We start from the raw sequence: 24,135 nt of genomic DNA on the forward strand, positions 1-24,135 counted from the left end.
AGAGGTGATGTAGATTTTAGCCAAATACACATATGAAGCTAAAGATGACTATGGCATTATTATTATTATTATTACAGTGGTGCCTCGCAAGACGAAAAGAATCCGTTCCGCGAGTCTTTTCGTCTTGCGGTTTTTTCGTCTTGCGAAGCAAGCCCATTGGCGGATTAGCGCTATTAGCGCTATTGACAGTTTAAGGGCTAAAAACGGCTTTTTAAGGCTTAAGGGATTAGCGGTTTTGCTGCTAAAATGCTTTTAGCAGCTTATCGCTTCAGAAAAAGGGGTTTTGGAGCGAAAAAACCCCTCAAAATTTTTCGTCAATTTTCGTCTTGCGAAGCAAGCCCATAGGGAAATTCGTCTTGCGAAGCGCCTCTGCAAACGGAAAACCCTTTCGTCTTGCGGGTTTTCCGTCTTGCGAGGCATTCGTCTTGCGGGGCACCACTGTATTAGTTTACTAGTGAACTGCAACACTTTTGTAATTCAATCCACCAATTCTTTTTAATTTTCCATGGTGTGGGGGTAGTTACATGTTATATGTGATCGTGCGTGCTTCCTCACTAACACAAGGCTAACCAGTCATTCTGTATTTGATAATTTCTGCCCATTTAACTCCCACTGGTTGGACTCTCTGGCTTAACAGGTTTCTGAAAATATCTCCTGGTACCCTTGCTTACTCTTTAAACCAAGAGGTGAGGGACATGTAGCTTCCTCCAGACAAAGCTGAGTGATGAATCCCATCAACCCTGACGATGCCCATTGGCCATGTTGGCCTTCACTCCCATCAGCCCTGACCAGCAATTTCTGGAAGGCTACAGCTTCCCTACCCCTATTAAAAACCCTTTGTGATTTGGATAACTAGTGTCACCCTAATGAAACAATGCAACCTGGGACATTCCACCATGTTTATCTCAGCATTCGGGACCTCCTGTGTGTCAGTATGTGTAAATCATTTTTTAAAAAAAACATAACCCTAATAGGTTGGTTTATCACCTTGGCCATAGACATTGGTTTTAGAAAAGCTTTACATACCAGACTAGTTTACTAAATAAAAAGGCGTTGAGTCCCGCCCCACCACCACCTTGTTTTGCCATTATAGCTGAGGAGAATCTGCTAGGCTGGTTCTGCATAGATGATGATGGGAATCAGATAAAAAAAGAGAAGCATCCACTGCTTGTGAAGCACATGCCTGTGATGATGGCCAAACAACAGGAGTTTAAGGTGAGTCATCTTTGTTTGCTAAGGAGATACTATGTTGACTGACGCATCCATAGGCATGATCAGCCTTTTGCTTTTATGGGTATGGGCTAACATGTTTCTCACTGAGGTGAAGCGAAAATAGCTTAGTTGAATTACCATGTGACATGTTCCATTTCTGAGCCAACCTAATGTAGCGTTTATATGCCAAGAGCTTATGCCTCTTAATTCTCACTCATTTACTCTTCTATGTACGTTGCTCCTGTCTGTAACGATAACTATTTTAAAGTCACCTGACATAGATATTTGAAAAAGAAGAAATATGGACCACGCTTAGAAGAAATCCAAGGCTGTTTTTGGACAGCACTTTATGCCGTTATCGTGACATTTCTACGTTTTATATTACCTTTCATATGACATAAAAGCCAATTCTGGAAAACTAGTGGAATCTAGTGGAAGTTTAGCTCTCATTTCCATGTTATTTCAGAAAAAAATCTGTTTGCAACCCTATAAACCTAAAAGGTCACAGAAAGTTTGCATTGCAACTTCCCATGAGGAAATTTTAGATGGTATTTGAGCATGCAGTTCTTACCCAACCATTTAAAATTTAAGTGTGACATGGTGGTATATTGATGAAAAGGCCACTGTTCCATAATGCAGCAGGCAACACAGGGTAAAAGGAAGATTAACATCTGAGATAGAAGCATTGGCATTATAATCAGGAAAAGGAACACGATAATCCTCATGTCTGAATGCACCCCAGCTCATTTTAAGCCACCTCTGCTGATTCTTGCAGGTTATTTTAGAATGTTGTATTATTTTATTGTTGTTAGCCGCCCTGAGCCCGGCTTCGGCTGGGGAGGGCGGGATATAAATAAAACTTTATTATTATTATTATTATTATTATTATTATTATTATTATTAGGTTCAAGTATCTTGAATGCTAAATGGGCCATGTCACATACAAATAAAATGTATTGTTCTACTGCTCTGCAAGAAGCCCATTGCATTGATGTGCTGCTGCCACCAAATTTCAGACTTATTTTGACACTAAGAAGACTAGGTGACTTGCACTAACAAATTTTTAATGTGTTTTAAGGTGGAATGTGCTGCTTACAATCCTGAACCATACTCAGGGGAGGAAACTGATCCAGATTCTCTCGCTGTAGAGCATGGTTTTCTGTGGGTAAGTTCTTGAAAGGCCCAATGATGGGGGGGGGGGACAGGAATATTTGTTTATTTCAGTAGTTATGCCAGTTATGCCAACTAAGGAAGTTGATCATAATTAGGCCAAGCTAGATGAGATGCTGTGAGTTTATCAGCTTTTTTAAGATCAAAGCAGTCGTGGAAAGAAGGATTAGCCTGTGAATTAGCTGGAGGAAGAGTTGTTTGATCCTGTTTGCCTGGGCTATTTTCCCGATTAACACACAAACACCAGATTTTTTTCTTGGTCCTGTGAGGCAGATCATACTATAAGTTTTCACCTTGAGGAACAAGGCTGGGGGAAATGGCACAAGGTGGGAAAGTTTTAAACACCCGCTCCACCAGTCCAATTTTTATCTCTCCCACATGCACCACTGCTGCTTTAAACTGAAAAAAGAAGCCTGTGATTTTTCAGCATCTTCTTATCTACCTACTTGCTAATTAACAGCTCAAGAAAACATTTAGTTTTTGGGTTTTATGGCTCTTCTAAACTCTGACAGTAGAGGGGCTTATGGCCTTGAGGAGCAGTGAATTCATGCAAGCCTCCATTTACTCTCAAAACTTTGTCCTCCAAAGTTTGTTCAAGTTTGAGCTTTTGGTGACTGGAAGGACTGAAGAGGAGCAACTTTCCAAAGCAGAAATGATCATGGGCACATGTCTTGGTCATTCAGTATGTATTTGTATGTTTTGGTAGGAAGATGCTTAAGGTACTGCTCTCAAAACCTGCTCATCCTTAGTGCTGTTTATTTGCAGTGACTAGAGATGGAGGAGAAATTTGGTTCAGTACACCAAATTTGTACTTTCTGAAACGGTATGCAATCTGAAAACACAGCTATCCTTTGAAATTCTCACTACTCTGAATTTTGCAATTCTGTTCTCCAGCTACAATTTACAAAATTGCACATATTAGGGATAAATTTGCATTAAAATGAAGATAGTGAAAATAACATACAAGTATGCATTATATTAGGGGAAGTCACTTGAAACAATGTGCACATTAGAAAAAACTGCATGTGAATTGTGGTAGAAGAAATTTGCACTAAAATGCTGGTGATTTTCCTTGATGGCTTTTTTAAAATAAATAAACAGATCTGCAGATTACTGCAAAATGTGGAGAACTGAATTTAAGATGGAGAAATGAGAACTGAAACTGCCAGATCCTTTCATCCCTAGCAGCGACTTATAGCCAACATAACTTATAATAAAATTATTTTTAGATACAGAGACTTACAAAAATAAAGGTTCTAAGTATCACTCAGGGCAGATTTATTTGTACAAACAAGATCTTAAAAGCCATATAGCACCCTTCAAGAACAACTGCAACAGTCAATCTCAGCTCCCAATTCATCTGTTATGAATAAAACTGAATTCCCCCTTCCTGTCCTGAGTATTTTCTTTCTCTCTCTCTCTCTCTCAAAGCCTTGAGTTGCCAGAAAAGCTTCATTTCACTGCTGAAACCTTGACGAAGCTTTCTTTAATTAGTTTCGCCCTGCATGCATTTTTTTGTTAACAGGGATCTTGCTTACAAAAGTACAATCATCTTTTCTTCCAAATTCAGATTGGCAGTTGTACTAACCAAATGGGCCAAATTGCCATCGTATCATTCCAAAACTCCAGTCCAAAAGTTATCGAATGTTTCAATGTGGAATCGCGGATTCTCTGCATGGTCTACATTCCAGAGGACGAGAAACGTAAAGAATCAAATATGCCTTCTGAGCCAGAAGATACGCCGACGAAGCCCTCCAGTGTGCCTACCGTTTGCCTTGGCATGGAAGAAGGAAGGTGGTTTTCAATGTTTTCAGTTCATTGAGTTGCATGCTTTATTTAATGTCATATTGTCTTACAGTAGAAGGTGTGTGTGTGTAGTTTGTGCTGTGTTTTGACTAATCTAAAGCCAAATGGCGTATTAAAAAATTCACCAGCCTGCCTTGCTCTATGTCACTGTAGTCTGTATATCTTGTAACATCTAATATAAACAACATGAGGCATGAGACTGTTGCACTGTTTTCCTGCCCACAAATGGCATGAAGTAGGATGGGGAGATGCATAGCCCAGTTGTGTCACGTCACATATTTATATTAGATGTCTAGTTTTGCTGTTCAATACATTTTTCTTTTTATTTCTCTGAGAGTTGCCAGGATACCTTAAAAATGAATATAAACCTGTATTAAAGCATGCTTTCTCCCCCACCCCCACCCCTTGCTTCTTAATAGCATCTCTGTTTACAAAAGTAGCCAAGGCTCAAAGAAGGTGCGACTTCAACATTTCTTTGCTCCTGAGAAATCAACTGTCATGAGCCTCGTGTACAAGACTCACCATTTGTTTGCTGGCCTTGTCAATGGTAACATTGCCATCTACACAAAGCTGGAAGGTACAGAAATGATATATAATGCCTTGAATGCCTTTGGAATCTTTTGCCAAAATCAGGATTTCATAGTTTTGTTTTTCTTTTTGCTAAATATGTACTTGGAGCAATTTGAGCTGTCATTAAAAAAATAAAAAATAGGTGTGTGGCTATAGCCTATCAGTAGATTGGATGCTATGATGTGCTAGAACCTCTGAGTGGCTAGAACCTCTGAGAGGCTATTGCAGGATGCCAGGAGGAGGCACTGGTAGTAGGAGCAAAGGGTCGGCAAAGTGACCTGTGATGGTCCCTTCCTTGCCTGTTCTCTTGGCTTGCTTGCTCTGCACTATCACCCTGCTTTTTATGCCTTAATATTGGAAAGGAAGCACCCCACAGCCCAGCTTCAGGGCCGGATTTAGGTTTGATGAGGCCCTAAGCTGCTGAAGGTAATGGGGCCCTTTATATGTCCAGCTGTCCTTTGTCAACAACAAATTGTCTCTGTTTTTCGTGTTGAATATATGCTATATGGTAATTTATGGACCTAATAGGTATCGAAAGCCATTTGCACATGCAGAATGTAGGCACCCTGTATATAGAAATGAGCAAACCAGTGATATTTTAGGGAACTGGCTAGCAGGCGGGGCCCATTACTTACATCACAGGAGCCTATACAACACAAAACACTGTTGCTGTGTGTAGGTTTTGTTTTATTTGTTTTTTATCTTATATTTTGGAAATGTACATCCTGGGTTGTTTTCCTTTAAATTTTCTGGGGGCCCCCAAAACAGTGGGGCCCTAAGATATAGCTTGTTTAGCTTATCCGTAAATCTGGCACTGCCCAGCATCAAATATAAGTTATGGCTGTAGAGTGCTCCATTGTCCAACAGGAAGAGTTGGCAGCAACAGAACTGCTGGCCTCTGGCTGTGGCACATGCCCTAGAATGATTTGCTGGAATGCTACAGCTATGCATATATTAAGCAGAGAGCTCAAAGTGCACCCCTTGCAGTGGCAGCCTCTCTTTAATATTTGTAGGCCTCTCTGACTTAGGTTGCTCTCTCTTCATTTAAAATCTGCTGTGCTTATGGCACTTTTCTGTACCTAATAAAAAGCATTCCCAGTCCTATGAAGGTCCCGTTCCCCCCAGCAAGCATTTGTTTTCATTCCCTTTTTGTATCAATGATCTTCATACAGCTCAAGCTGTTTTTCCAATGATCCATTTTTGAAGTGCTGACCTATTTCGCTGGACATATAAATCAAGGCTGAAGAGTAATAGGACAGAGAATTTGAACCAGTAATGATTGGCACAAGTTGTTTATTAACAGGGAATCCGGAATGTACCACTTGAATAGTAAAACTTGAACTGTTCATTCAATTCGGCAAGAGTTCATGGTGTTGCAAATATAAATGAGGTAGAAAATGAAATGAAGCTACTTCGTTGGGTATATAATGTAGGGTAGTGTTCGTTCTTGAAACACTATAGAGGAATCTGTGCAATTATGCTGTATGATCATCTGTTTTTATGTTTCATGAAGAAATGATCTATCTGGGCTTTAGCCAAACATTAACTCTCTGCCCAACTATCTTGACAATAACAAGCAACAAATCTTCCATGTTCAATGCAGAAATTATGCTTCTTATGCCACTGACACTCAGAAGTTAAGTCTAAAACTAAAGGGGCCCCTATGTTTGATCCTGGAGTATTGATCCCACCATCTTCCTAAAGTCCTGCTTCTGTTCATCAGAGGCTTTGGCACTCAACATACGGGGGAAATTCTGCCCTAAGTGGAAAAATTAAATGTATAGAACCTTTTCAAAGGCAAACATTTTCTTTCAATGAAATCTCATTTTATATACCAAAAAATAAAAAAAAAATTCCAGCACAGAGTTTTCTAGGATGTTTCTACTAAAGGGTTATGATCCCAAAAAGTATACATGAGAACACATGCAGCCAAACATCCTTTGATAACTTTGATTAAAGTTAAGCAGCTAAGCCTATTCAAGAGACAAGTCACTAAATAGTGGATTGAGAACTTACTGAAAAGCTCATGGAAAGTTTTAGCTATACAACTGCTTCATAGGTGAAAACACAAGTCAGTTCCAACCATGGGTGCATGTTTTAAATCTCACTGCCTTGGCATTTAAAAAAATGTGGTCAGTAGTCACTATTCATGACAATGCGATGTACAAATGTTTATGCTTCGTTGCACAACTCAATTAACAAGCCCTATTTGTGGGGTTGTTTTGGCAGTTCCTTTGAAACACCAGTGGTGGAGCTTGCGAGGAAAAGAGAGAAGCTATCAAACCAAAAGATGAATGTTAGTTTTAGCTAAATCAAAGCAGAAGCGAGGCAAACTGGCAAGGGAAGGGGACGCATCATATTTAATTAAACCGAGTATATGACAAAAAAATCATGAATGAATGTCAAAGAATTAACCTATATATTATTCGAGCCCCTTTTTTCCCCTTGCCAGCTGTGAGTGTTTCGCAAAAAGAGCTGCCAAATGTTCAAAGGAAGGAAGGCCAATTAGTGGAGCAGTGCCATTCTCTAGAAAACCGAACATTAGGATTAGAGCACAGCAACAACTTGGGTATTTTCTTGTAATGCAAAGGCCCTTCTTTCTTCCACCCCTAGTGATTTCCGGGAGGAAATGCTCTCATGTTGCTTCCATCTTGACGTGCGTCCTACAATAGACCTTTTCCCCCCTGGAATTCAAAGACCAGTATTGCAGTGGTTCCCAAACTCCACCCCGCTATTGGTGCTGTTGAAAACTGCTGAGAGTCTTAGCGAACCACTTAATAATGATCTTTTCGGCCTGTTGTAGCAATTGCAGTGTGTTGTATGTAGACCACTGTTTGATAGGATTTTAACACAGCTGGTTTGCATGCAAATGGTTCAATCCCCAGCATCTCAAAGTATGGGGGGAAAGATTGCCTGCCTGAAACCATGGGGAGCAACTGCCCGTCAGTGCAGACAATGCTAAGCTAGATGGAGCAATGGTCTGACTCAGCATAAGGGAGCTTCCTGTGTTCCTTGCATGGTATTGCTATTGTTTTCTGTGGCTCGATGCCTTCGAGTTTTTGGTTTTTTCCCCCTCCTGCCCAGCTGTGCTCTTTGGTCAAAGAGGTTTTTGAAGCAGTACAAAAACCTCACAAAACTCATTTGAATAGAGGCTACAGCAGGACAGGGGAAAGAAAAGAATAGAATGCATTCTGGGCAAGGAGGACTGCATCATATTAGATATGAAAATAGATTGTCTCATGATCTCCCTGGGCATCCATTGACAGTCATTTTTGTCTCTCTCGTCTCTTCTTGCTAAAGATGGAAGTTGGAACTCAGAACCTCAGAAAGTAGTAAAGTTGGGTGTCCTTCCAGTAAGAAGTCTCCTTGTCATGGAAGAAACCATCTGGGCTGCTTCTGGTGGACAAATTTTTATAATCAGTACCGAAACTCATACTGTAGAGGTAAAAAAACAAAACAAAACCCTTCCAATTATGCCTTTTTAAAAAAAATGTTTCATATAGCCCTGTTTTCTACATGAACTGTGTACATTTCATTTCAGGTCAGCTTAACACCTGCAGAAAATATGGCGATCTGGTTTGTTCTCACCTCATCATAGCTCAGGCTATAAATGAGTCATTGCGCTTTAAGGGTGTCCAAGCAGAAAGCTTATTATACTTGCTGTTCCTCCTGACAAGAGTCTAAACACTTAGGGAACAGAGACAAGTGAGCTGGGTGCCAGCATGAACCATCCATGATTAAAGTACGGCTCCCATGTCTATCCTTCTTTGAATTTTGCACTTCTCACCTGCTGAGTGGATGAAGCACTAGCCATTAGCTTTTTGTTAGTGGCCGCTCCACAGTTTGTCATCTTTGTATTTGCTACCTCTGTTGTCTTTGCCAAACCATAGCCCTACTTTGGAGAACTCACCCTCTACCCTGGCCATCAGATACTTCAGGGCTTTTTTTAAAGCAAAGCTATGGCCTGTTTTTCAAACAACTTCAAATCCAGTAGAAATCTCTACTCTTCCTCCCCCCCCCCCAACAGTTTTAGATATGGCATTAAAACCACTTGACGTGTGTATGCTGTCCCTTCTGTCTTAACATTAAAAAAATCAAGCTTCAATTATACTTGCAGGGTGTTGGGAAGAACAGGAGGACAATATTATTAATAAACAAAGAGTATCGTGGCTAGAGGTCCAGAACCCAACTGTGGCCTCAGCCCTGCACTCTTGAGAATAGAGAAGAGAATTATGTAAAGCAGAAGTTGATTGAGACTGACAACTGCTGTCCTCAGCTGCCCACCTCTCTGAGAGCTGCTAACCCATTCCATTCACCAGACCACTTCAGGTGCCAGCATCCTTGCCTGATGCCAAAGCACCCATCAAACAAATACGGCATGCATTGCCCTTAACAACATGCACACTCAAGATCAATTGCCAGTTAATAATACTGACAAAAGACTGCAGCTCAGCCACTCTCGTGTCCATAATAAATGCTGCTTAATGTCTTTCTCACATGTTAAATATTTTCAAGGCAAAAGAATAAGCCGAGATGCAGAGCCATCTCTGTGGCTTCCTGTCCATTGTTTGTTCCTTGTTGTGCATTTAGGACACTTGGAAGGCTCCTTTTGGAAGCCTTATCACAAGCAGAACTTAAAGGAAGCTTTTTGGTCTAAGCTCTCTTGGAAGTGCATGCCAGTCTATAACATTGTGGTTATAATGTGTGTGTCTATTTAGCAATTGCAGTTCTGGCCACCCTACCTCGCCCCAGTATGTTGTAGCTCTCAGAAGGGTATCTAAGTTATAGGGAATCTACAAGAGAGGGAATCCTCATTTTTCTTTTCTGCAAACAAAGACACTGTAATTCAAATGAGCTTGCAAGGGTGTCTCATAAGAAAGCATGGACACAAATATTCTGGCTGGAGTAGGAAGAAGCAAGCCCAGCTGCCCTGAACATGATAACACTTTGCTGTTTCTTGGACAGGGCAAACATCCACCTCCATTTTTGGGATTGCTGCAGAACCTTCACCAGTACCAGCTCCCAATGTCAATCTAGAAGTTATGGTAGTGCCCAAGCCAGAACGCGAGTCCAGGACTTATTCCTAGATGTTGCTATGCAAGCATAGCAGTGCATACAATTAGCATGCTAATACTGTTGCATTATTGAAATTCTATCAATTGTGAAGTGTTTGCCCTTCCAAAAGATGATGATGATGATGATACCCCACCCATCTGACAGGGTTTCCCCAGCCACTCTGGGGGGCTCCCAACAGAATATTAAAAACACGATAAAACATCAAACATTAAAAACTTCCCTTCAGGTGTCTTCTAAAAGTCAGATAGTTGTTTATTTCCTTGACATCTGGTGGGAGGGCATTCCACAGGGTGGGCACCACTACTGAGAAGACCCTCTGCCTGGTTCCCTGCAACCTCACTTCTTGCAGTGAGGGAACTGCCAGAAGGCCCTCGGCTCTGGACCTCAGTGTCTGGGCTGAACGATGGGGGTGGAGTCTCTCCTTCAGGTATACTGGACCGAGGCCATTTAGGGCTTTAAAGGTCAGCACCAACACTTTGAATTGTGTTCAGAAACATACTGGGAGCCAATGAAGGTCTTTCAGGACCGGTGTTATATGGTCTCAGCAGCCTCTCCCAGTCACCAGGCTAGTTGCCGCAAAAGAGAGTTGCTTAATAACTAGCGGATTTCACAAAAACATTATTGGGTTTTAGGGTGCCTTTGATTACTTGCCTCTCATGCATGTTTGGCAAGGCTGCTTTCCCGCTTAACAAGCTGCTACTTCAGAATTGTCTCAGGTCCCATCTCTTAGGTGTCTGGTGCACAGAAAGCTCAGTGTTCGTGAAACGGATCTTCCTTTCAGTGTTCAGGGGAGAAAAGTGCCTCGGCGGAGATGTAAAACAATCCTACTGTTCAGTGTTTTTGTGTGTGGATGAAATACATGACAACTTCATTTTAAAAACAAACAAAGCCATCTGAAACGCGCTAGATAAACAAGAAATACCCTGTGTTCCTTGGTAGGATGCCTAAATGCCGCTCTTTCTCTCTTTCTCCCGAGTAGTTAAAAGTCAGTCACTTCTCCTGAACAATGGTGCCCATTATACAGAACTTGCTATGCCTGAGAAAGCACAGTTCAGTTTTTGGCACAGCTCTTTGGGCCTGAATCACAAAAGAGTTTGTACTGGGTGTAAGTATGTGTGGGAGAGAGAGAGAGAGAGAGAGAGAGAGATGCAAACTATGTGATGTGCTGTTGTAACAGTGGTGGGCCATCGCAGGCACCACTGTGTTGAAAGATTTGGCTGTGACTCCGAAAAATGTGTGATGGAGATCTAGCGTTGCCATAGAGTTGGAGCTTGAGAAAAGAAATACAGGCCTCCTTTGGAGAGGAGGAAATTGAAGATGCAATGGATTGCTGAGACCACCGGAAGAATGCTAGGGTGGATTCATTTTGCTGAGAGTAGGAACGACTGCAATGCATTTTATTCCCCCCCCCCCATTAGAGAGATGGGGAAATGGTTGGAGGGCAATTGCTGGACCTGTGCATGTTCTCGTGTTTCTCTTCTGGAAGAGGACCATCACTAGAGCGGGAGACTCATAACCTCAGGGTTGTGGATTCGAGCCCCATGCTTGGCAAAAGATTTGTGCATTACAGGAGACTGGGCTGGATGGCTCTCGCGATCTATTTCAGATCTATGATTCTACGAATCCCAATGGGTAGCAAACCATAGTACAGTGGTACATTGGTTTACAACCATAATCCATTCTGGAGGTCCGGTTCTAAACCAAAACAGGTTGTTACCCAAGGCGAGCTTTTGCCAATGGGGCCACCCAAAAAAAATTAGGAAATCGGTTCTAAGTGCTCACTCTGAGTGCTCACTGGAAGGACAGATCCTGAAGCTGAGGCTCCAATACTTTGGCCACCTCATGAGAAGAGAAGACTCCCTGGAAAAGACCCTGATGTTGGGAAAGATGGAGGGCAGAAGGAGAAGGGGACGACAGAGGACAAGATGGTTGGACAGTGTTCTCGAAGCTACCAGCATGAGTTTGACCAAACTGCAGGAGGCAGTGGAAGACAGGAGTGCCTGGCGTGCTCTGGTTCATGGGGTCACAAAGAGTCGGACATGACTAAATGACTAAACAACAACAACAATCCAAAAAAAGGGGCACGCACTTCCGGGTTTGACGTGGTTGTAATCCAAAACAGTTGCAAACCAAGGTACCACTGTACTGAATTGCACTTGTTGTTGTTTCTCCCCTGGCAGAGGAAACAGTAGGGCACTATGGTAGCTTTGGGTGTCTTTGCTCTGAAAGGAGAAAAGGAGTACAACTTCACACAGAGAAGTAATGGCAAAATGGAAGAGAGAGACTGGGAAGTGGTTGGGTGACTGACAGTAATCTGCAAGGCTGGCCTTCAAGGGGATACCCGTTGTTTCTCCAGTTGGTGCTTTTGGCACAGCTTCTACTTAGTTACTGTTTCGTTTTGTTTTTTGTTTTTAAATGACTACTATTTTGTAATGTAGTAATGATACTCTTTAGGTATAAATCCTGGAAACTGGCTGTTAGTTTCTGCGGCCGCTTGGATTCAAGAATGGTACCAACTGAGAGATGGTGTTCAGCACTGTCTCTTTCTGCCTTAGTAGTACTATTTGTTGATGTGCATGTGCTATTTTTTATGTTGTACTATATGAACTGGTGAATTGCTTTTAAAAGGTCTTTGGAACTCTGGTCTGAATGGTATGCATAGCTGAAATGGTGCACGTCATCCTGTACTAGTTGGGAAAGGGTAACTTCTTTTTTAAAATATTGACATCTTTTTTTCCAAGTAGCATAGTTCCTTTCAATAAACGTGTGCTAATGATAACCTAGGAAATAGGTTAATATTCCCACAGTTATCTGCCTCCTGAGAGATACTGTGAGGTAGGAATGCATTAAACCTACTTTGCAGCAATTGCACTAGCTGCCTGTCAGCTTCTGGGCCACATAGAAGCAACTGGTGCTTAATTTTTTTAACACCTCAAGGCCTGAAACTTGCACACACCTTGGAGACCTATGTCCTCTGTATGATCAATCACTGTTTAATTGACTGTCTTGCTCTGCAACAGGAGGGCACCAGGTGCAAGGAACAGGGCTTAGCTCTACAGCATTGGAGCAATAACAGTACTCTTCTCGGTGAGCCCACAGCTGCTTCCTTCTGCGTACAATATAAAATCTTCCCATTTCTAAGGGCGCTTGATTGTTGGGTTTTAATTCTTTGATTTGCATTTGCAGGTTTTTCATTGCTTATTTTGCGTTAATACGTCTTATCTTGAGTTAATGTTTTGAAGGAATCTGCTCTGAGTATAGGGAAAGTACATTGCACCCTTTAAAATAAATATATTTTCAATGCCTACTTTCAATGTCTACTTTAAGCTGCTTTCATAGTTAGTGTTTTGCGTGTGTACCTTTGAGTTTGTCAGTACTTATTTCTCAGTAGATATGCGTAGGGAATGTACTCTAAATAGCACTGAGTTCAGTGGGACTTCCAAGTGTGTAAGATTGCAGATTTAATGTGTTAGTAAAAACAGCCTACTTGGCTTTGAGTTTTATTTATGCGTTCCCATTTTATTTTGATCAGTTTCACGGCTGTTACTTTTTAAAAACCCACGAAGCACAGCATGCAAGTGATATAAAACTTTTAAATTAGTGTTGCATTTACTTGATTCTCTTCTGAGTATTTTTATCTTCTTTTCAAAGAGGCACCTAGCAACTTCTTTCCTCCTCCTCCCACTGGAAAATCAGCTTTGAAATTACTAATATTCATAATGTTCTCTAATATATCTTAATCATAAAGAAAGCAATAGTGCTGCATGGTGTCACATAATGATTTATATCACAGCAACCAATGATCCTCAAATAACCCACTTGGAAAGATTTGATTTATTCCTAATATCATTTGTATTTTTTCCTGTACAGCTCAATTTTTCACCCACCTTTTAACTCAGAGTTCAGTTTTAAAAAAAATGCTGTTAATAATTGCCTTTCGTAACTTTAGATTTAAAAACAGAATATTGTGGTTCCTGGCTGAACTGAACTTTCTCATGACTGATGTGAGTCAATTGATTTGACAAAATTGACACAATCTTTCTTGGCCATATATTCCCTCCCCCCCCCCCTTCCCGGTCTTGTTCTTTCCTTGAGTAATGCCATCTGTTCCCATATATTTGAAAGAGAGGATTCAGAACTGTGTTTATGCAGAATAATATAACTGGAACTGTCACAATTTATCCTTTTATCAAGAGGCATCTGCAACATAAGCTATTTTGCTTATCCGAATGAGTTCAGAATATCTTCAAATAGAACATATTACATGCAGATATTTGAACCGATATGTCGACATTCCTTGTCTAGGGTGGGCTGAAATCTGTGAAGTTTAATGGAACAAGACTATTCTCGCTATAGCTTGTTAAAATCCCTAGGGTGAACAGAGTTCAGATCCATCATTGTTCTAGGATTCTGTCATCCAATTGGTTCCACTCTGGTTAAATTTTGAGGAAATCTGGATTTTCGAATGCCAGGGTGAACAACAGTCTGTTGTTGTGGGTGTAAAGGAGAAGACCTATTCTGTAAAGGCCCCATCGCTCTGGGACACATTACCAACTATTCTCTGACAGGACCCACTCCTTGAAGACCTACTTTTTTTTTCTTGATTACTCTTTTCCTTCTATTGTTGAGTTTGGTGATTGATATGTTCTGTGGGTTGTAGCTGTGTCGCTCAGCTGGTGACAAGGCTTCTGCCAATCGAACAGGGAGGCAAGCGGTTTTTGGCACCCCTCTCAAATCTGCTGCCCCCTACTGCCCAAAAAATCCTGTTCGCAGGGGAGGATTTGAGGACCTTCCAGTGCTTATTTAAGGAACTTGCAAAGACTCCAAGAGGAAGGGAAAGGTTTTGGAATTTGCTGCTCTGCTGACAGTAGCCTTACTATCAACAGAGTGACACCTTAGGACATACCCTTGTATTTTGGAGTTGGGTGCTGTTGTTTTTCTTCTATAATAGGAACATCTGAATCCCAGTGTTAAAATACAGTTTCGTTAAAATACAGCATTTGGAGTTTCCTAATCATTATGAGTTTTCCATCCATACATGTATGTTGTGGGAACAAGAGAGAGAGTTTAATTCATGACACAGCTTACAGTGGGTACCTGGTTTATTTACCTTGAGAAAACAACCAACCTTTAATTGTTTTAATTATGGTAGCCTACCCTGGAACCTTAGGGTGAAGAGCAGGCTAGTCATCATCAATGACAACTATAGATTGCAGGTGTTTTTTGTTCTGCTATGTTATTTTGAGTTACTTCTGTCTATTACTCAGGGCCACTTTGAAGCCCATCAAGAGGAAGGGATGGTGATTTCTCATATGGCCGTCGCAGGAGTTGGGATCTGGATTGCCTTCACATCGGGATCTACGCTTCGCCTTTTCCACACCGAAACCCTTAAGCATCTCCAGGATGTGAATGTTGCTACCCTGGTTCACAACATGTTGTCAGGTACCAGTGTTATATACGTTTATTTAAGGGTGTCCGCTTTGTTCAGGTTGTGGAACTTTTTGAGTATTCCAGCGCTTCACAGGCATGTCAGCTAAATAGGAAATTTGCATAATCAAAATATGTAAGTCACAATAACTTTTTTTTTTTGGGGGGGGGGTAAACATAATTGCAATAGTATTCCAGATTTCTGTCCAAACAGTGGTACCTCGGGTTAAGAACTTAATTCGTTCTGGAGGTCCGTTCTTAACCTGAAACTGTTCTTAACCTGAAGCACCACTTTAGCTAATGGGGCCTCTCGCTGCTGCCGCGCCACTGCCGCACAATTTCTGTTCTCATCCTGAAGCAAAGTTCTTAACCCGAGGTACTATTTCTGGGTTAGCGGAGTCTGTAACCTGAAGCATCTGTAACCCAAGGTACCACTGTATCTTGCATAGCTTTTTTTTTTAAAAAAAATTGTGCACAGCTTCAAAGTTGGTATTTGAAGATGAAAAGCCATTTTTGCCTGGACACTGTTATACTTGTTTTTAAGCAATTGCTTATATTTAAGATGTGCCTATAACTATGAAGCAAGCTGTAGAAGAAGTCACCCCAATATCTTTGCCCAAAATGTGGTTACTAAGCACTTTAAGGTAAAGGTAAAGGATCCCTGGATAGTTAAGTCCAGCCAAATTCAACTTTGGGCTGCAGCACTCAGCTCCGCTTTCAGGCTGAGGGAGCCAGTGTTTGTCCATAGACAGCTTTTCAGGTCATGTGGCCAGCATGACTAAACTGCTTCTGGCACAATGGAACACCGGGATGGAAGCCAGAGCACACGGAAATGCTGTTTACCTTCCCAGCCACACCAGTACAGTGGTACCTTGGGTTAAAAACTTAATTTGTTCTGGAGGTCCGTTTCTTAACCTGAGGCACCACTTTAGCTAATGGGGCTTTCCGCTGCCGCCGCGCCACTGCACGATTTCTGTTCTCATCCTAAAGCAAAGTTCTTAACCTGAGGTACTATTTCTGGGTTAGCGGAGTCTGTAACCTGAGGCATCTGTAACCTGAAGCATCTGTAACCCGAGGTACCACTGTACCTATTTATCTACACGCATTGGCGTGCTTTTGGACTGCTAGGTTGGCAGAAGCTGGGACAGAGCAATGGGAGCTCACTCCATCGCGGGGATTCGAACCGCCAACCTTCCAATCGGCAAGCCCAAGAGGCTCAGTGGTTTAGATCACAATGCCACCTGCATCTCTACTACGCCCTAATTTATGATTGTTAGATGGTTATGGCCCTTCCCCCTACCCCTTTTAGCCAAACTCAATCTTTAGGGGAAGACAGGTTATAGCCGAGAGTTTAGACTAAATGTGATCCACCTGGAGAAGGAACTGGCAAACCACTCCAGTATTTTGCCAAGAAAACTCCATGGACATGAAAAAGGAGAAGCTTTGAGAAGAAAGTGAGAGTTTCCAAGGCATGCTCTGGTTCATGGCGTCACGGAGAGTCGAACACGACTAAGATGACTAAACAGCAACAAGGTGTTGTTTTTAATAGGGTTACTTGTTTAATTGATTTTTTAATATTTCTATTTATATTGTGTGTTTTAGTTGCATCCATTTTAATTTATGCTGTAAGAAACCCTAAGTCCTGCCATGGGAGGAAGGTGTGAGATATATAAATAGAATGACCTGGAAACAGACAGACATTTTCTAAACAATTCCTGAGTGTGTCCTTTACCTGTAAACGTGAGAGTAGGTAGTAGGGAGTTGGGTGTGGATTTTGCTCTTAACTAGTCTCAAATATAGTAAAATATTACCCCCATCCACTGCCAGCCCTTCTGTCTCACCTACAGTTTTATTAGCTCCAAAAGTGCCCTGTGTTTTGAGTTTAATAAAGCTATGTTTGGTGTCCACCCCCAGTTTTTCTAATAGCCATGTCTAACTTTGTTTCATACTCACACATAAGCTTGTCCTGAGTTCAGAAAGGGTTTCCATTCAGTTTGCTACCATTGTGGAAAAAGAATCAATGTTTTGTAGTGTTAGGGGCTAACTGTATTCCCCCACCTCCCCCCCCCCCCCACCTTCTATGCTTGGTAGTAACTATTTTGTGTGTTTTTAATGGAGGGAGAAAAAGCTAACTGGAAAATATTTAGTCTTAGCTGCAATTGCCATGGAAATAAAACAAGATGATGTAAACTGTGCTTTTCTGTTGAAGAGCTTGAGTTAATTATATATATGTGTGTGTGCCCTGGTGTCATTACCATAACATTTCAGCTGCTTTTATTTTATCTGAAGAATTTTTCCTCTCCTTATAAGCGAATAGCCGAAGTTTCAATAGAGTTCTTAGAATTGCGATTGATGCTTGAGACAAATGTGTTATACTTGAGAAAAGGAATCATTTTAACATTTAAAATGAGTACACTTTTTTGCATCGGCGTTTATTGCTCTGTCAGGGATCCTATCTACATGATATTTTTGTACATAATGTTTTATTTGCTAATGCTGAGTTATGACTGGGACTACATTAGCAGAAGATCAATTTCATAAAGCAACAGGATAATGATGTGCGTGTATGCGCAAACACACAGAGAGTTTCATGCTGAAAATGAAAGTGCAGAAGGAAAACTTCTGAGAACGAAATCCTTTTAAAGAATTTACAGAAAATATTTTGGGGGTGGGGGGCACAAAACTGATGTCAGGATAAATCAATACTTTGAGTCACTGTAGCAACACTGTAAACCCAAAATAACCAGCTGCCTGGTGATTCATTTTCATATTCCTTCTCTTTTACTTTAGACAATTTATATCTGAAATAATCATTGTGCCGTTAATGGGCTTGTTGGTTATAACTTACCTTGAGGAAAGGGGGCAAAGAAAGAAACGGGCTGAAAACAAGGCCTCTTAATTGTGCCCCTTCAGCTTTCTGAACTGAAATGGTTTTTCTAGTAGCACACCTTTTTTTGTTTTTAATTAAAAAAAAAAAAACCTTCTATATTGCAGGCCGATATTCTATTTTTCTTTTATGGGTCCCACATCCCCTTATATTACGACCATCATATTAAAGTCTGGCTGAAAGGCTTCTAAATTAAAACTCTTGTTTCTTCAATACTCTGTTGCTGTACTGAACACCCAGAGGGGAGGGAAGCTGTTGCTAGGTAGCAGCAGGCGGGCACTGCTTGACATGTATGTGTCATGGACCGCACTTTAAAAATTCCTGCGCTAGAACAGTGCAGAAATCGGATTTCTCCTGTAGCCTCATCTTGCAGGGATGGGGAGGGAAAAAACTACCCATCCTATTAACAGGCTAGTGTTATAAATGTATATTGCTCACTTTGAGAAATAGATGGCTGTTATGTGTTGGAACGGTAAGATTTAGCGGTGATACTCATCTTCTATAGTTGTGTTGTTGTTGTTTAGTCGTGTCCGACTCTTCGTGACCCCATGGACCAGAGCACGCCAGGCACTTCTGTCTTCCACTGCCTCCCGCAGTTTGGTCAAACTCATGCTGGTAGCTTCGAGAACACTGTCCAACCATCTCGTCCTCTGTCGTCCCCTTCTCCTTGTGCCCTCCATCTTTCCCAACATCAGGGTCTTTTCCAGGGAGTCTTCTCTTCTCATGAGGTGGCCAAAGTATTGGAGCCTCAGCTTCACGATCTGTCCTTCCAGTGAGCACTCAGGGCTGATTTCCTGAAGAATGCATAGGTTTGTTCTTCTTGCAGTCCATGGGACTCTCAAGAGTCTCCTCCAGCACCATAATTCAAAAGCATCAATTCTTCGGTGATCAGCCTTCTTTACGGTCCAGCTCTCACTTCCATACATCACTACTGGGAAAACCATAGCTTTTACTATAGTTGTAGTCTGTATTAAAAAGCAGCAAGATTTCTCTCAATTCTTCCAAAGAGTTTAAACCTTCTATAAAGGGGTGTGGGGAAACCCTTTGCATTATTCTCTTCTGGGAGTCTTCATACCACTGGTGGGCATGTCTAGAAGCAAAAGTTGGAGGAGCAGTCAATGTGATTCTTGCCTTTTGTATAGGAAACCTCATTCCTCCATAGGTTCCTACACATCACCGCAGAAAACCCAGTTTTTCTGCCTGGACACTGAAGTCCAGCGCCAAGGGCCTTCTGGCAGTTCCCTCACTGCGAGAAGCGGTTACAGGGAACCAGGCAGAGGGCCTTCTTGGTAGTGGCACCCGCCCTGTGGAATGCCCTCCCATCAGATGTCAAAGAAATAAACAACTACCTGACTTTTAGAAGACATCTGAAGGCAGCCCTGTTTAGGGAAGCTTTTAATATTTGTTGAATTATTGTATTTTAATATATTTTGCTGGAAGCCGTCCAGAGTGGCTGGGGAAACCCAGTCAGATGGGTGGGGTACAAATAATTATTCATTAAATCAATCGAACAAACAAACAAACAAACAAACAAAAGTCATTAGTGCAGTTCAAGGCCATGTTCCAGCCAGGCAAAAACACTCCAGGAAGGAAACAAAGGAGAGCTGGTGAGGGCAGTGTGGTGTGTGGCCTGGGGAAGAATCCCAAAAACCAAGATGGAGAGGCCTTGGGCCTGGCACTTCCCACTCCTACTCTATAGGGGATGTCTGACGGGATTAAGAAGATCCAGCTTTGTATTTTTAGGTGAGAACCCATGTTAAAATAAACTTAGTCCTTCCGGTTTGGTCAGTCGCTTCTCCCTCTGAACGCCTGAGCAGGGTCAATAACGCAAAACAGGTGCTTCGAAGTAATCTTAAGTACGCGCATTGCTCCTAATGTGATACTTGCATTCGTTTTATCCACATGCCTTTCCTGTTCATATAGAAAGGAGATTTGATTTTACAATTTTTGCATTCAAACTCTTCTTCCCTCTCCCACTTTACTCTGCTTTGCTATGTTGCTTTGACCAATTTCCTCTGAACTGGACTCCTTTCCAGTATCTGAACTGGGGCGAGAAGGAACTGTTTCAAGCAAGGGGTGGCTAATCTTGAGGCCCTCCGGATGTTGTTGAACTTACAATTCCCATCAGCAACAGGAGGTAGCAGTTAATCCAACAACATCTGGAGGGCCTCAGAATAAGCCACCCTTGACCTAAAGCAACAAGGCTACTGCAGGGCGGTTGGGAGAGATGGGTGATTTTGCTCTCTCCTACTGGCATGCTCATTTTCACTGAAAATTTGAGAACCCGCTCCGTCCCTGTGTTTATATGTGAGCAGGACAGACTGTTGCCTCATTAGGTTAGTTTATCTCTCTGTGCAAGTAACGGCATGCTCTGTTTCACTAGCACAGTGTTTCACATACTTGGGTCTCCAGCTGTTTTTGGACTATCATCCCTGACCTCTGATTTTGCTAGCTAGGGATGAAGGGAATTGTAGTCCAAAAGCAGCTGGAGACCCAAGTTTGGGAGACACTGCGCTCATCAGATTATCTGTTTGGTAATGTATTTGTAAACCTCCAGCTAGTGTAGCCAACAGGCTAAAAATTATAGCTGTAAACGTGTCACCAATATCTTCCTATATTGTGAGACAAACATGCAGCGGCAGTGTCTGTGAGCTTAGTTTTTTATTGTCGTAAATGCCTGTTGCTCTGCAGGGGGAGAATATTTCATTGAGGTAGCATCTGGCAAAAGCAAACCTGTGCCCAGGGGTGGAGTGTGATGGCTTTTAGCATCTAAATGAATGAATGGAAAAATTTTAAAATAACCTATACAGCTTCGTTTTGCTTTTGTGCAACAGGGTGAATGGTGAGTTAGAACCTCCTTTCTGCCTAATTTCCTCTAAACTAAAGCTCTAAAGCAAGAGGTCCTTAAACTGTAACAGATTCTTACTACTCTCTTGGGGAAACACCAAAGGAAGGGGGCACGCAGTCACGTAAACCCGGCCGTGGTATACTTGAGTTTCTTTATTCATTACACCTGTGCCCTTGCTCTTCCTTCAAATAATTACACACTGGCTTACAAATGGATTCCAGGTGGCTTCTCAGCCAGGCAATTTACAGGGTGAGACCTGCTTAACTCCAGCCATACCACAGAACCATCACTTACTTTTGGACAATTCCTTGGGCTCTAGTGCTCTTGAGTTGACATAATTTTACATATAACTCGGCAACTCTACCCCATTTCTCCTTGAATAACTGGATCAATTTCATGAATTTTAGTTTGAGCTGCCATTTATCCTCAGCTGAGCTGCAGATAGCAAGGTGCACCAGTGTGGAGTTTTAAGATATTTGGAAGAATCAGGGATCCTTAACTATAGTTTTCGGAACAGTAAATCTTAGCTCCTTTTCACTCATGCCTGTTGCACTGATCTGAACAGCCCAATCATAGGAATTTTGTTATAAAGCCCATGTTGCCATGAACTCTGGGCTTTTTGCATTTCAATGTAATTTTTTATTATTCAGTAAATGGTATTTTTATTCATTATGAAGCTAACATTTCCCCCAGTGCTTACATGGGTTTTCATAAAACATAATCCTTTCAGAACAATTCCGCTGACTGAAGAAATTCTTGATTTGTTCCTTTAACAACTGATGACAGCTTAGCTATGTAACAAAGCAATTTCCATTATTTACCTTGTTGTGTGACATGTGTTTCCTGCAAACTGAAGGGGGACAGGAAAGTGTACCATTTCCTCAGTAGAGGGAGAGTAGTGCAACAAAAACATCATTGCAATAGGCCCTAACTCTGCCAGAAGATAAAAATGCCTTCATTAATGGAAGAATGACTAAATAGGAGGGTGGATTTTGGACAGCTATAAAATGTACAGACATGTAGGCTAGGTGATTTGCAAAGTCCAAGAGTTTTCTTCAGCGAGAAGAATCAAACAGCAAGAACAGACAATCTGGAAGGGCCCTAAGATTCTCCTTCAAATACTTTTTGGAACTAGGCTGATACTGTGCAGTTCACTCTCTAAGATTATCACTGAAGGAAAAGTTCAACTTTAAACCTTTGTTGTTGTTGTTTAGTCGTTTAGTCGTGTCCGACTCTTTGTGACCCCATGGACCAGAGCACGCCAGGCACTTCTGTCTTCCACTGCCTCCCGCATTTTAGTCAAACTCATGTTCGTAGCTTCAAGAACACTATCCAACCATCTCGTCGTCTGTCGTCCCCTTCCCCTTGTGCCTCAATCTTTCCCAACATCAGGGTCTTTTCCAGGGAGTCTTCTCTTCTCACCAGGTGGCCAAAGTACTGGAGCCTCAGCTTCAGGATCTGTCCTTCCAGTGAGCACTCAGGGCTGATTTCCTTAAGAATAAGAAGCACCATAATTCAAAAGCATCAATTCTTTGGCGATCAGCCTTCTTTAGGGTCCAGCTCTCACTTCCATATATCACTACCTGGAAAACCATAGCTTTAACTATACACGACAAGGCAGTGATCCACAAAGGAAACTTTAAACCTAGGTGTCAATAAATGGCATGCCAGCTGATGCAGCACAGTAGCTTACGCAGTGCGTTGGGCAGAAGAGCCTGATTCAGATTTTTGTCAATTTCATTGTTGACATTTCCGTAGTTCTGGTCGTCTGTAAGGATTCTTGTTGCAGATCTGGTATTGTAAAGGGTTACTGAGATGATGCATGTGAAGCACTTTGAATAATTGATTAGTGTTCAGTTTATTTGTATAAATTATAGTAACAAAGAGTCTCATTTGGAAAGTGTGCTTTTTATATAGCTCTAAGTGACAGAATGGCCCAGTTTTTCAAAAATTCAAAATTGAGATCGTGTAAGTGCATAGTTGTGCCCATGTCCACCTTTATGTCAATGGACCTGCTGAGTAAAAAATTACATTCTTATCTTCTTGATATCAGCTCCATTATTTGATGCAATGTAACATGAATAAGATCAAACGTATCCATTCTTAAGGAAATCAGCCCTGAGTGCTCACTGGAAGGACAGAGCCTGAAGCTGAGGCTCCAATACTTGGGCCACCTCATGAGAAGAGAAGACTCCCTGGAAAAGACCCTGATGTTGGGAAAGATGGAGGGCACAAGGAGAAGAGGACAACAGAGGACGAGATGGTTGGACAGTGTTCTCGAAGCTACAAACATGAGTCTGACCAAACTGCGGGAGGCAGTGGAAGACAGAAGTGCCTGGCGTGCTCTGGTCCAGGGGGTCACGAAGAGTTGGACATGACTAAACAACTAAACAACAACAACATGAACAATTTGAATAATTTGTTGTAGAGTTGAGTTTTACAACAATTATTAATTGTCCAAGTCCTGTGTGGGATAAATTTATCCCAAAGTGAGCTCATTATGAGCTGCTGATGATCATAAACTGAATTGATCAGGAACCATTTTTGAGAAATGCAAACAGAATGATAATTTGAAAAGCTTCTCACTCTCTGACCATGTGCACTTAATATGGAGAAGTACAGACAAATCATGTTTCACATCTACCATCCTATGATGATTTTATATTGTGTTAGAAGTTCACATCCCCAAACAGGTGTTTCCTCATTTCCCAGTTGTTCCATTGCTTCAAGAGCAGAGGATTTCCGTTTGACCTCACCTCCGATTGTTTATTTCCTTCTGCATTCAAGATGTTAGATTCCTGGATAATCACTTGCAATCTTCACATGTGGAAACAATGTTTTTTCAGTGATGCAAGCCAGCACTTAGACATTTCTGAAGCACTGCTGTGCCATGCTGGGACTCTATTCTTGCCCTGTCGCCATCATGTTAATGCTGTCAAAGTGCTGAAGATTAGCAATAGCAACATATTAGCAACATATCCACACAAGATTAGCAACATATCCACACATATTTTCAAAACCCTGTAGGCAGATGACAAACAACCAAAGATGAAGTTTTGTATAACTGGTTTCTGTTTGTGTGTGTGTTTTGTTACTGGAAGCTGGTAAAGCACACCTTTCACACCTCTCTGTGTAGATA

The 24,135-nt window shown here is 41.7% G+C and overlaps 1 protein-coding gene across 8 annotated transcripts in view; it reads left to right on the forward strand.

The window, feature by feature from the left end:
- The window catches only part of ARHGEF10 (Rho guanine nucleotide exchange factor 10), a 92,673-nt gene that overhangs the window by 58,825 nt on the left and 9,713 nt on the right, over positions 1-24,135 (forward strand). For all 8 annotated transcript variants that reach the window (XM_083431436.1, XM_083431439.1, XM_083431441.1 and 5 more), the window contains 6 exons: positions 1,094-1,215; positions 2,291-2,377; positions 3,953-4,176; positions 4,608-4,765; positions 8,059-8,201; positions 15,102-15,276. In XM_083431436.1, the coding sequence (XP_083287562.1) occupies positions 1,094-1,215; positions 2,291-2,377; positions 3,953-4,176; positions 4,608-4,765; positions 8,059-8,201; positions 15,102-15,276 (909 nt within the window). The remainder of the gene's footprint in view (positions 1-1,093; positions 1,216-2,290; positions 2,378-3,952; positions 4,177-4,607; positions 4,766-8,058; positions 8,202-15,101; positions 15,277-24,135) is intronic.

This window comes from Podarcis tiliguerta (assembly GCF_965153285.1).
Source record: "Podarcis tiliguerta genome assembly, chromosome: 3".
NCBI classification, from domain to species: Eukaryota; Metazoa; Chordata; class Lepidosauria; order Squamata; family Lacertidae; genus Podarcis; species Podarcis tiliguerta.